The 14,664-nt window shown below is 33.7% G+C and overlaps 1 protein-coding gene and 1 long non-coding RNA gene across 2 annotated transcripts; both read right to left on the reverse strand.

Annotated features, from left to right (window-relative positions):
• Positions 1–834: 834 nt before the first annotated feature.
• LOC134264454 (uncharacterized) lies at positions 835–4,566 on the reverse strand. The gene is made up of 2 exons (XR_009991522.1): positions 2,571–4,566; positions 835–2,249 (listed from the first exon to the last, which is right to left on the reverse strand). It is a non-coding gene; the product is annotated as an uncharacterized LOC134264454 (long non-coding RNA).
• A 2,731-nt stretch (positions 4,567–7,297) lies between these two features.
• Positions 7,298–14,418, reverse strand: LOC134264455 (uncharacterized; the record flags this gene model as incomplete). The annotated part of the gene is made up of 4 exons (XM_062746757.1): positions 7,298–8,894; positions 9,985–11,205; positions 11,565–11,662; positions 13,952–14,418. Coding segments are annotated over 4 exons (2,476 nt in total), but the record flags the coding sequence as incomplete, so codon positions are not given.
• Between the last annotated feature and the right edge of the window lie 246 nt (positions 14,419–14,664).

Consider the following 14,664-nt stretch of genomic DNA (forward strand, 5'->3'; position numbering starts at 1 on the left):
CCGGATTTGGTTCGTTAATTAGGTTGCACTCTTAACTTCCAGTTACAACCCAAGCTTGGATCTACGTAAACAATGCCGATGGCTATGCTCAGTGGGCCGTTTACCAGTTAATTATGAGAGCAGGTGCAAACAATAAACTGGGAGTTGTTTTGACAAATGAAAGTTTGAAGCTTCCGATAGAAGTAGATCGTTATCAGGGTCAGCACGAACAAATTGAACCAAGAAAAAGAGAAGCAATATTAATTTTATGTACATTTCAATTGAGGAATCTTGGAAAACAACTTTCATACTATAAAATACAGTGATCAAAGATATTGTAGACCTACTTGTACGTCTAAAACATATGGCACTTGTTATTAAATTAAACAAGAGATATAAAAAATAATTTCAAAACCAAAACTTAAATACTTCCAAATTTAGCACAAATTAAACTGAAAGGCTTTCTTTAAAATTAAAAAAAATGCACACTTAATTCAGGTCAGTACTGAATAATGAAACCTTCATTGCTCTTTTAAACATCTAAATTTAATCAGCAATTGAACATATATTAAATTTTTGTCTTTGTAAGTTAAAGCTTTTTTTAAATAAAAGAATTCTCAATACACAAATACTTATATTTATATAATTTAATGATGGTAAATTTGTCATGAATGTCGTTATGCGCTATGACCAGATATTTTACTTCCCAAATCTGGTCATGACCAGATTTTTACATGTCAGAGGTTGGCAAGTATGTTTCTGTAGATATTCAAATGCAAAGAATACTTTCACCAATTACAGTAATAAACTGTAATTTTCCGTTTATTGAGGAGCAGATAACTCTTACTCCATAAAGATGTTGCTTGAAACAGTTTATTTGTGAGCAGTATTTAAAAGACCATATCTTTCTTTCCCCATCACCATTGTACAACTTTAAATACAGATGGTAAATTATTTTCGAAAACTAGCAGGAAATAGTGGATATGAATGGTGGCGTACAAAAATATCTTCTATTCTTCTTCTCAAAATTATTATAAAACTACTGATTTACTTATAATTTTTACACAATCAAAGACTAGAAGATTTTTTTTTTCAAATGTTAATTTATAATAAGGAACTAAAGTTTAGATATATCAAATAAATATGCATTTCCAAGCAATCTACAATTACGTTAGCTTTTAAAGGCTTAAACTCTAAGTACAGATATGAGCCAAAAATCCATAGGAAGTGGTTTTACTCTCTTACTAAACGGTCAAATCTTTTAATTTTGCATCATTTTGTATCTCTACATGACTGCTTTACCATATGTAAAAAATAAGAAAAATTTTAAGATAGGGCGCATATAAAAATAATTTTAATATCCTACAAATAAAGAAAAACAGAGAAAATTCGAATTAGCCAAAATCTACTTTTGTTAAACTATTTGTGTCAATTTGGTTATATCAACTTAAAGATCCTTTATGGTACCTAATATCTTTCTATGCAAAAAGAAAAACATTTCTTCTTTTGAAATAGAAGACCTTATCTCATGACTGGATGCAGTTTTTTTTTTTTAATTCTTAATGATCAGGGAAAAGTAAATGACCTCGACCTGACCATGACTGTACTATAAAACAGTCGAATCTTATGTTACTAATACCATCACTTAGTAATATAGTCTTCTCGATTCTATGAAAATTTCATTAATTTTTAAATACAAGAAATAGTTTTGTGTGAGAAGAATCCTACCTTAGAAACTATTTTCTACTTTAAATACCTACAATTGGAAGCCCCCCTTTTTTAAAAATATTATATGAAATATAAACAAATTGATTCATATTACTTCTATTCATATATTCCTTAGATACAGTCGCCTATCTAGTTAGAGCATCTGCTCTTGATTCGGGGAAGTAAGGAGTTAATCCTTATCTCACGGGTTCGAATCCCAGTGTGGGACTTAAAGGGTTCGAATCCCAGTGTGGGACTTAAAGGGTTCGAATCCCACTGTTGGACTTAAAGGGACATGGATACAGTTTCAACTAAATTTTTTAATCAATTTCAATGCTTACAATTCCTAAATAATGCATCATCTAATGATCAGCAAGAATTTGAACATCATTTATTGATTAACAAACGTGATACAGAACTAAAAGTTCTTCAGAATGTAAACAAGGTTCGTGCCTCGTTTTTGTTTACATGTAGAAAATATATTTATAACAAAATGAAATTCAGCAAATCACTAGAAACTTTCTAATAGTATTTAGAATTAACTTCATAACTGAGCTTATTTGCTTTAAGGATAAATAACACAAACAAACTTTTTTCAGAAATCAGCATTGTTTCTCATAGATTTACATTTAAATTGACAACCAGAATAATGTTTACCAAGTAGAGTGGAAGAATTTTGTAAGATTTTGTCATAAAATTAAAAAATTGTGCAAAATTTTGTATGGAATTATATAGGAGGCAAAATAAAATCTTAAATAAAAGCACCAAGGAAAACCTACGATTTCTTTATATTTCAGGGATTTATTATTTATATCAATACAAATAAAAATCAGTCAAAAAATATATATCAACCCGCGCATCCATTTTTTGTTTGTGGTAAGTACCCTTAAACGAACATATATTAGTAAATTAATCTATGTAAACGAAACATGACACGAACTCTGTTTACATAACCAAGGTTTGGAGCTCTAAATCTGTCTTGTATCTCAACAACTGAATTCTAAATTTTTTATGATCATTAGAAAGACCTTAGTTAAATATTTTAGCTGAACTGTGTCTATGCCCCTTTAAAGACTGTTCATAACGAAAAAGATATCCTTATCCTTCACTGCTCAACATGCCTACCTATTCATTTATAGATATAAATAATGCAATTACTGAATATGTCAAAATTTGTCTAGTGTCTATTCACTTAAAGTATAGTCAATAAATATATGATGTCCTGTGATTTAAGGAAAATAATCGATGGATATGTATGGACAGGTACAGTATACTGGCATTGTTATTCCCGTTAGTGCCGAAAAAAAATCGTCTAATAGGTAGAAAAAAATATTCAATATATTGATTTGATTGCTGATTTACATACAGATGGATCAATAAAGTGACCCTGCCCTTAGTCACCGTTGTTACAGTGAGCTTGTCAGCATTTTAAGCCCCAAGGTGCTCAGTAGAGAGCCAAAGAGGTATTTTATTACATAGGCGTCGGAAGCAAACTGAATTTGTGTATATGTGTGTGGGGGGGGGGGAGCTAAACCAGAAAAATAAGGTAAACTAAAATTTTTAATGTCTATCTAACAATGTATTATGTATATATTTGCAAAAAATATAGCCCCCCTCCCGTTCCGACGCCTATGAATTATATGCTTGAATATTTTTATTATCATAAAACATTCTGTCAATCAATTGAAGCATGTTGGATATAAATAACACAATACATAAATAAAAAAAACATATAAAGCTACACAGTAGGATTGTAAATCTTTGTACTAATAAAATATAATGTACATGTATATTTATATAAGCAATGGATATTTAGTTTACAATACAAAATCAAAATGGAATGATCAATCAATACAAGCAACAAAGTTGGATCGCAAATCTGTGTTCGTTAATAAAAATATTCTTTTCTCGTCCGACACTTCCATACAAATTTGAACTATGCAGCTACTCTAAAATAGGTACAAGCAGTATAGGATGCACATTTACATCAAATGAACTCTCCATTCTCATAAAACTATGTAAAACATGCAATTCTTTAATATTCTACACAATATTCAACGAGCCCCTATTCTGTAGCTCCTTCATTACGGTTGATTATTTTTTCTATTTCTTTGACATTTGATTTGATTGTCTCTAAACCTTCTTCAGTTTTATCAATTCTAAAACATTAAACTTTCATGTTAATTAATTGGTTTTGATTAAATGCTATTCATTTGTTAAAAGCACTATTATCTGATTAATGATGAAGCCGTTATCACCAGCGAAGCAACGGTAACATTCCTTGACTACGGGTGATATTCCATAAAAAAATTGCAACTAAACATAATTAATATGCAGAAGTTGCACTGTCATTAAATTTTGTCTGAGGGTTGGACACCGAACTCATGTTTCGTTAAAAATGTTAGAGAGATCTGTCCTTTATTTTGGTAAGCCTTCTTTCCATTTTTTCTCGGTTTAATTGCATAGCTTCCTTTCAATTTCTTTAATTTCTAGTAATGGCTGGACGATAAAGTGCCACGCCACAGCATGATACGCCCGTCAGAAAATTACAATTATCTTTTTTATCCATCCCCTGTGATGTGGGCATTAATTATAACAAATATTAAATGAAAGAAAAAGTGCGCTAGCTCACATACCCCACGCTCTCCCAAAACTTGACGGTGAAACACATAATGAAATACACAGTGTACTTTAAATACATAGTATAGATCAACAAGGGCAATAATTGCAAAAAAATCTTCACATCAAAATGTCTTTCATATGAGGACATTTAAATGTGGAATGAAGTTTCTAGATAAATAATGGTATCAAAATTTCTTGGCATTATACAAATCCAAACATTAATTTATAGTGGTTGGGGGTGGGGGGGGGGGGGAGAAATTTCTTGAATAATAGGCAAACCTCTGGGATAAAATAATGGAATATGTCCTAAATATCTGCATAGGTTGACGAAACTATGTACAACAGTTTAAGAGGAGTGGTGCTGACAAACTGTTCATCTCAATATTCAAAAAATGGCAAAAAAGTCTAAGTTGGAAATTGTGGAAATTCCCGGAAAAATAAAAAAATAAAGGAATCGTAATTTCCTGGTAATATGCACATCTACATATTGTGTCCTAAATATCTGCAAAGTTAAACGAAATTCTGTGCAGTGGTTTATGAGGAGTTGCGTTGACAAACTGTTCATCTCTACATAAAAGGTATGGCCAAAAACCTAAGTATTTAGCACGGAAATTCCCGAAAAAAATAACGGAATCGGAATTTCCTGGAAATATGAACATCTACATATTATGTCCTAAATACCTGCAAAGTTTGATGAAATTCTGTGCAGCGGTTTATGAAGAGTTGCGCTGACAAACTGTTCATCTCTATATTCAAGGTATGGCCAAATGCCTAAGTTAAAAAGTGCAGAAATTCCCGGAAAAAATAATGGAATCGGAATTTCCTGGTAATATACAAATCTACACATTGTGGCCTAAATACCTGCAAAGTTTGACGAAATTCTGTGCAGCGATTTATGAGGAGTTGCGCTGACAAACTGTTCATCTCTATATTCAAGGTATGGCCAAATGCCTAACTAAAAAAGTGCGAAAATTCCCGGAAAAAATAATGGAATCGGAATTTCCTGGTAATATGCACATCTACACATTGTGGCCTAAATATCAGCAAAGTTTGACGAAATTCTGTGCAGCGGTTTATGAAGAGTTGCGCTGACAAACTGTTCATCTCTATATTCAAGGTATGGCCAAATGCCTAAGTTAAAAAGTGCGGCAATTACCAGAAAAAATAATGGCATCGGAATTTCCTGGAAATATGCACATCTCCACATTGTGTACTATGTACCTGCAAAGTTTGACGAAATTCTGTGCAGCTGTTTATGAGGAGTTGCGCTGACAAAAAAGAAGACTGACTGACTGACTGACTGACTGACGGGTCAAAAAACATTATACCTCCCGCAACTAATTATTGATAGATTTCTACACTGGTTGAGTTAGACCTTGTCAAATGCCCATCATATTAAACAATAGATGTAACAATTAGTCTTTACAAATTAACCTGGTATACCGAATTAATTTCGAAAAAAAAAGGCTAGCCATCAAATGACATATGCTATAACCTGACCAAGGGTTGTGTCCGATTCCCATACAACAGATAAGACTGCTCTAAAGAAATGATTGAGACTTTCCTACATTTGAACTCATTAATTAATCTCTGCAGTTATGGGCCAGAAAGGATTTCTCCACATTTGGTTATTATATAACTTTTTAATTAAAGGTCAGAGCGACCTACTTTTTTGTATGCGACACACCTTCTACTCAAAAACTATCAGCTAACAAAGTTTGGTAACTCTAGGCCTAATAGTATTAAAGTTATGAGCCAGACACGAGAAAAGCTAACAGACGGACAGACAGACAGCTAGACGGACGGACACGAAGCCTGTAACATAATGCATACCGTCTTAAGACAGGTGTATAAAAAGCACATAAAATGTAAAGCTTTTTACATATGTTCAATGATTTGAGCACCATGTTCTCTAATTATTGTAATCCTGTAATGGTACGTCAGTCCTTATCCATCATTATCAAACAGTTCCAGATCCAGAATAAATTTAAATATCAATTTTAGAAATGGGAGCTATCCATCTGCGTCATTTAAAATCAGAAGGGAAGGAAATCCTGTTTACTCCAAAAAATATACGTTGGCGAGGGTTTCTGAAGGCTGTCTATAGATGAGATGTTCTATAAACAGAAAAGTTAATCCAAAAGGAATACAAAACATATATTGATAATGATAGGAGGGCTATGAATCAAATATCAATATATGTGTGCATTTTTGAAAACAAACTGCACCTACTACTCCCCCCGAGTCTTTGCTGATTCTTATTTTTTTTTCATAAAAGAAATGATGATGTACATATTTCTTCACAATTGACAAAGGATGGTTTAAATTGTTTAAATTTGAGGTCACATTTAACTTAACCTATGTATATCTGACCGTTCACGGTAGCTCAGTCGGTAGAGCGCTCGCTCCCTGATCGGGAGGTCGTGAGTTCGTATCTCGGCCGCGACTGACCTAGTCGTTAAAATACGTAGCAACTGTTCCTTCGCCATGCGCTCGGCACTTGAAGTGAAAGTTGTGGGTTCTTTGGATGAGACCTTAAAACCGAGGCCCTGTGTCAGAGGCAGGCATTGGCACGATAAAGATCCATCACTCCATCACCCTGAGTGCCGAGTAAAGGTCAAAAGAAGCCCTTCACCGGCATATGGTGATGTCTTTATATAAGTGAAAAATTCTCGATTGGGACGTTAAAAAATATACAATCAATCAATCGTATATCTGACATTAAGTTTTGCATATTTGACATAACTTTTTTCAACATATCATTTTGTTCCTTGCTGACTGTTTCAAAAATAGCTGAAATAGCATCTTCATCTTTAAAATTAGTTTATATATGCTACATGTATTAGGTATCAAAGTCTTTTTTTCCCAGTGAAATTTTCCAATCCAGATATCCGGCACTGTCGACAATGCAATGAAAGGTGAAGGCTGAGCTCACGTGTAGAGTCAATTTATTTCGTATTGACATAATTCTCTCGATATCGTCGCCCACTGTCACCTCTCCTGCTGCAGGCTCTTCTCCCCACCATCCTTTTGATGACTAAAGGATCTTTGAACAAATGTTTCTTAACAATTTGTATATAAATGAAATATCGAATTCCTCATATCCAGTTTATGTTTAAAATAAGACTTATTCAGAGGCTTTTCACCAATGAAACTTTCGACTGCATTGCAGATCTTCGACATCTTCAACCAAGTGTGACAGAATTCATTATTAACTAGTCCAGCTAACGTTCTGTGAATAAAAATTATCATTTTTGAGCGGTTGCTTCTAGTCTTCAATTTCGTTTAAATGTCATCATTTGAGACTTTAATTCTTGAACATCTGACACGACTGTCTTCAACAGTTCATGTTGCTCGTGTTGATCCTTGACAAACTTTTCTATGATAGCTTTTATTGCATCTTCCCCTTTCTTTTTTAGAGCCACTTTCTGAATGCCTTTAAGACTATCCAAGTACTTTTTTTCCAGTGAAGGTTTCCGGTCGTTGGCAGTTATCCGATATTGTTGACCAGGTGTCACCGTATTCTGTCTGAGAGATGGAGGCTGAACTCACATGTGCAGTCAATCTATTTTGCATTGACCAGATTCTCTCAATATCATCACCCACAGTCACCTCTACAACTGCTGCATGCTCTTCTCCCCACCTTCCTTTTGTTAGTTAAGGGATCTTTGAACAGATATTTCTTAACAACTTGTATGTAAATGAAATATCAAATGCCTTATATCCAGTTTATGATTATAATTAAGCTTATCCATAGGCTTTTAACCAATGAAACCTGCACGTACATTGCAGATTTCTGACATCTTCAACCAAGTGTTACAGAATCCATTATTCACTATCCCAGCGAACTTTCTACGAGTAAAAAATTATTATTTCTAAATTGCTGCCTTTAGTCTTCAATTTCGTTTTAATGTCATCATTTGAGACTTTATTTCTTGAACATCTGACACGACTGACTTCAACAGTTCATGTTGTTCGTGTTGATCCTTGACAAACTTTTCTATGATAGCTTTTATTGCATCTTCCCCTTCCTCTTTCAGAGCCAGTTTCTGAATGCCTTTAAGACTATCCAAGTACTTTTTACCAGTGAACGTTTCCAGTCTTTTGCAGATATCTGACATCATCGACCAGGTGTCATCAAATTCTGTCTGAGAGATAGAGGCTGAACTCACATGTGCAGTCAAACTGTTTCGTATTGATCTAATTCTCTCGATATCATCACCCACTCTCACCTCTCCTGCTGCAGGCTCTTCTCCCCATTTTCCTTTTGTTGGTTTAGGAATCTTTGAACAAATGTTTCTTATCAATTTGTATGTTAATGAAATATCAAATTCCTCATATCCTGATATTTTTGCTTTTTTCAATTGATCTTCTTGATTTGCGTGTAGATTCAGACTCTTCAACTTTTTGTTTGATAATAAATCCACCTTGTTCTCAATATCAGATGCAGGAATCTCTGATTCTAGAATATCTCTGTATGCTTTATTCAACACATCATTTGTAGCCATACCAAGTTTTGCAAATCTAGACCGGCCTTCTAGGTTTTGTCCAGAGGCCTTTGGAGTACTGGAATCACTCGACTCTCTCTGAAACAAAATAAACCATAGCTATTATAATGAACCAATCTTAACCTCGAAACTAAGTGCTGGAAATAGCCAACTTTGTCTGAAGCAAAATCAATCTTAGTTCATCTAATGGAGCCAACTTAGGAAAAAACATTATAAACCAAGATTAAAATTTATAAGATGATTCCCCATATATTAAGCAAAGCTAAACCCTAATGCAAGTACAGTTTGTTTTCCAAGGTGATTACAACAAAGGGCCCTGTTGTAGGTCAAGAAAGGAAAATTAGGATAAAAACAATTTTAATTTACCATTAGATATCATTGAGTTGGTGACATCACATCAATTTGGAAAATTAGGAATAAAGTGAAATGAAAGATTTATCTAGAGAGAAACATAATGTACTCATCAGAGCTTCTAAAGCCCTGGTACCCCAACCACGAGACAATGGATAGTTAATTGCACAATTTTGGTAAAAGATTAAAAATCCATTAACCTCTTGCAAAACAGTTCATCTACTCTGCACTGGTCTGAAAGAAACTTGCAATTGGTGCTTTGATCAAGGTCATGACACATTTTGAGATTATAAGCAATATTAGTTTGAAGTATACAGATATACCTAACTACATTTCTTCATTTCATTTCGAGTTTCCAATTATTTTTTCTAGTTAACATCATATAACCTTAAATAAGTTCAAATCATGACACATTCTTGGGTCGTAAGAAATCGTTGAGTCAAATAATGGTCCATTTTACAAGATATGGTAACACTGATTTTATTTTTAAAAAAATATTTCTGAAAGTGATCTTGAACTTGACCAATTGGCCTTGCATTCATATCAAGACATTCCTGATAGAATTCTCTGTGTAAAATATAAACTTCAAATGTCTCTCTCTTTAATATTTTTTTCATTCATTGATCTTTTATATGGTCAAAATCAGTACAATTCCCCAGCTGGTAAAAAATATATGTGCCATGGTTTTTTTTCCAACAAAGTTATTGGCTGGACTTAAATATACATATATGCCAACAGACAGGCAGACAATTTAAGTCCTAAAAATAGATTTTTCGATTTTTGTTGTACAGGGAGTATAAAGATTAATAACTGTTACCTTTTCCCAGAATCCCTGTGTCCTCTGTACATTTATCACATGTTTCTCCCGAAGTTCACACTTGCACTGCGTTTCTTCTGCCTTGATCTTGGAGAGCTCACTTGAAAGGGTAAAAGATAGATCTTTCTCATTACAAATAATGTTTTGACATTTGTATCCTCTATGGAATATTTTTGTGTCAATAAATGTTTCTGTCAATTTTTTTATTGCTTTATCAATGGAGACTCCAATTTCATTTGATACACCTTTCTCTACAGTCAATGGTTTGATTCTCAGCACCTGCAACTGAATATCATCATTGCATATGCCAACAACAACAGTATGTTCATTGTGATCAAACACTGCCCCTGTTTGATAAAGACATGGACTTCCTTCATTATATTCATCTTTTGCTACACTCCATCTTAGAGAACTTATGCAGTATGCTACCAGTCTGTAGAACACAAACATGGCAAAGGAACTGAATCGATAGCACAAAATGGATGAGCATTCCCACTTATCTTCACAGAAGTCAGCTTTAAACTGCTTTTTGTTCATACATGGGACGTACCATGACATGCCACCTTCTGATACAGCCTCATATGCATTCAAAGGTACCAGCATTTGAAGTTTCTCCATGTATGGCATAATTTCACTTTTATGTTTCAAGTAAGAGGGTTCATCTTTCCACAGTGCATTTATCACTTTATCTTTAAGTTCCCCCGTTTTGTTGAAGGATTTCCACTCTTTAATTAATTTCCTTTTACAATCTTTATTGATGTGATTTTCATCAGCAATTATCTTGCTGAAAGCATTAGCAAACCACTGAATATCTAGTATAACATGTTCCCTCAAGTCCGCTTCTCCAAAATTCAAAAGAAGACCATTGTCATGGAAACATTTTAAAAATTCGGACATTTCCTTGTCTTTTTTGATTTGGTATTCATCGGGAAGAGATGTGTTGAGCTTCCAGATTTCACTCAGGGACAAAACCTTCCAGCCTCCTTCATACAATAACTGCTCCATTAGAGCCCATGAAGAAGGCAATTCAACTTTTGTATTGTTCTTGTCTGCGAATAGTTCCACTATGGATTTTTTCATTGACTCCAGTATTTCCTTGGTATTATCATTAAGTTCCTTTAGACCTACTGCATATTCTCGATCATTCAGAGACCCACTTAACCAATCTTTATCGTCATCGGGTACGGCATTCCAAAACTCCCCCAAATACTTCTCTATTTCCTGAAGAAGTAAACAAAGCAAGCATACTAGACATATTAATTCATAATTGTGAGCTATGATTTTATCACTGTAAATGCTGAATTGTGTGTTGATGTTTGAAAATCTGAAAATCATGTACATTTATTTTGGATTTAAACTGGCAGTTTTAACTGATTACAGATAAAACTGTAAATAAGGTATCCATTATAGATTATCAATACCACATTGGATGTAATACATAACTGTGTGATACGATTTACTGTAAATGAAATGTTGGTTCTTTTGTAGTTCTGAAGTATACACTGTTATTGTGCATTCTACAGATATGTTAATATCAGTTATTCTTCTTTTTTCACATTTCTAATAGACAGAATACTAACATCTGTAGACTTTGTTTCTGTGTGTGTGACAACAAGAAACAGTGGTGCCGCTTTGCCTCCAAATGTCTTGATTGAGGTAATCCAAAACTTCAGGTAGTCTAAAAGAACAACAAAGCATCATGATAAAAAACAAACAAGTCAGTGTCTCTGGAAAGTGTTTAGCTTTACTGTTTTGTATTTAAAACATCTAAAAATAAAAGAACTTCAATCTATAATTTTGTTTTTGGGTTTATAATAACCCAGAAGAATTATGAAAATTCATATTTTGTTAGCATATTAAAAGTTATTCAAAAATAAAATATGAACTGTAGAACGTGCAGTAAATAATTTTTGAAGACAATTTCACACATCTTTTTCCTTCAGTGTGACATCTGATTTGTAGAAAAAAAGAAATGTATAACGATGTGTTGTACTTGTTCAGGCAAGCAGCATATGCAAAGAAAACCATTTCAATAGCAATACCCTCTGAAAACATATTCATAATTCCTGACAACTGAGCCACAATTTATTGGTCACATCGGATTATGGTGTGGTGTACTTGTGAAGGCAAGCAGCATAAGGAAAGAAGTCAATCTGACTGGCAACAGATTTATCATTCCTGGCTACCAACCGACAATGTATGAGTCACATCCACAGAAATGAACTGATATCCACTACAACTGACTACAGTAAAACTCGTTTAGTACGAACACGGATATAGCGAATTCACGGATATAACGAAGTTTTTCTGGGTACCCGGCAGATTTCTTAACAAATCCTTGTAAAATTTTACGGTTATAACGAACTCAGATATAACGAATTTACGGATATAACGAACTGATTTTGAGTCCCGTTGAGGTTAAATATAATGAAATTCACATCCTTTATAACGAACTCTTAAAGATTATAAAAAAAATTGATAAATTTAACAGACTCTATTTCTGTTTAGCATTTATATATAAAATCCAATACATAATATGACCTTAGTTATCAAAGATATGTTTTAAATATTTGCTTTTCTAACATATGTGGTAGTAAAACTTGAAGGAAAACATGCATATTGCGAATTCACTATAATGGTTAAATGAATTCCTTATACGGATATAACAAATTACAGATATAGCGAATTAAATTCACAGGTCCCCAGGACTTCGCTATAACCGAGTTTTACTGTACCCAATGGAATCATCATTATCTCCGACCAAATAACCCCATCTAATTATTGAACCCCATTAGCCTTAAACTGAAAGACAATTATAGCATTAGTTATTTTTGAAAATGAACCAAACAAGATGTTTGTTAAGCACTTATGCCCCCCTCCTCTACAAATTGGAGTCTAACAGGGCATAACTCAAGAATGGTGCGATCGTACCCAAACAAAACTTGAACTAGATACTCATCTGACTAATCTGTATACGAAATTCCACTTAAATGTATGCAACCTCTTCAAAGAAAATGAACAGAAACTGCAAATAATTTGTTTCTTGATAAGTCCAAGGGGCATACCTCTGTCAAAAATGGTGCAATCATACCCAAAACAGAACGTGACATAGACATTTAATATATATTTGTATACCAAATTTCATTTCAGTATGTGCAACGGTTGTGAAGAAAATGAACGGAAACTAAATGGACCGACAGACAGCTGCAAAGCAATACCGGGTATGCCTTCCCTTCTTCGAAGGGAGGCATAAAAATATACATTTTCCTAACATTCTTCTTTTTTCCAAGATATATATTTTTGTGTGCGTCTCATTATGTGAATACATTTCAATCAAGGGTTTTTTTTTCTTGTAGAATTATTTTAACAAAAAGGAGGCTGTGGCGCTACTGGTTGTACTTTTCACATAAGATAAAAGTAGCACTTGGATTTGCAACAGCAATAAATAGAATAATAATTCTTAGTTTAGTCTCTTGTTGTGGAAAGATTAATTGCAATCAGACTAAAACTGTAGGAGCAGAAGCCTTATAAAATAATTTTACAGAAATTTTGATTTGAGTAACCATGGCAACATCATTTAACAAAATCAACCAGAAGTCTCTGATGAGACTGTAGCTCTACTGGTATGTACATATAACAAAGGAAAAGTAGCACTTGAATTTGAAACTTTCCAACAGGCAGAAATAAACATGATATAATTATGTATCTGAGTGTAATCCACTTGTTTGCCAAGTTATATATATTGAAATCAGACCAAAGCTGTAGGAGGAGCAGAGTTTTTAAAAATTGTTTACAGGCAGGCAGATGTACAACAGACACCTTACTATCGAATAAGCTCTTTCGAACTCCGAAAAGTAAAGTTGAACATGTTTTTTAAAAAATATTTCAATCTATTAAACAAAGATGTAATTGGGTGTTTATTGTCCGTGAACAAAATTATAAGTAGTTGCCTAGACAAGTGTTTTACCTTTGTATGTCCACACAGAGAAGATTGATCCTTCTTGGTTATCTTTCTTTTTATCAACAACATCTTCAAACCTCTTAGTCATGTCCAACACAAGGATGAAGAAGGCCTTTGGTGTTACGTAAATTTGGTGACAGGCATAATACGCTAACTGACCAGCAAAATCCAGCATGCTAGCAGTTGGGAATTTTTCTTTATCAGACAAGATTTTCTGAAAAATTTCATCCTTCACCATAGCTGGAGCTTCTGAGGAAAGAGCACTGGCTATTACCTCTACTGAGTTCTCCTCTTTTTGGCTCTTAGTTGGTGGGCTAGACAACTCTACATTCTCTTCTTTCTTTTCCTCTGTGCTATGAATAACTTCAGTGTCTTTATCAGTATTTTTCATTTCCAGGTTGTCCCCTTGTTGATTTGTATTGGAGCTGTCAACTGCACTGCTTGGGTCTGGTTTTAAATCTGCAGTGTTTATCCTGATAAATGACTTCAAAGGGGCATAACTCTGACAAAAATGGTTTGATCATAACCAGAAACTGACCTAGATACCCATGTGATATATTTTATAGAATTTTATCTCAGTATGTGCAACGGTTTTGAAGATAATGAACGGAAACTGCAAATAATTGGAATTTTTCTAAGTCCAAAGGGCATAACTCTGTCCAATATGGTGCGATCATACCAAAAAAAAGAACTTGATCTAGATATATCTGTATACCAAA

Source organism: Saccostrea cucullata, unplaced genomic scaffold (genome assembly GCF_032062105.1).
Source record: "Saccostrea cucullata isolate Sc308-1 unplaced genomic scaffold, CSIRO_AGI_Scuc_v1 ctg10145, whole genome shotgun sequence".
Taxonomy (NCBI): domain Eukaryota; kingdom Metazoa; phylum Mollusca; class Bivalvia; order Ostreida; family Ostreidae; genus Saccostrea; species Saccostrea cuccullata.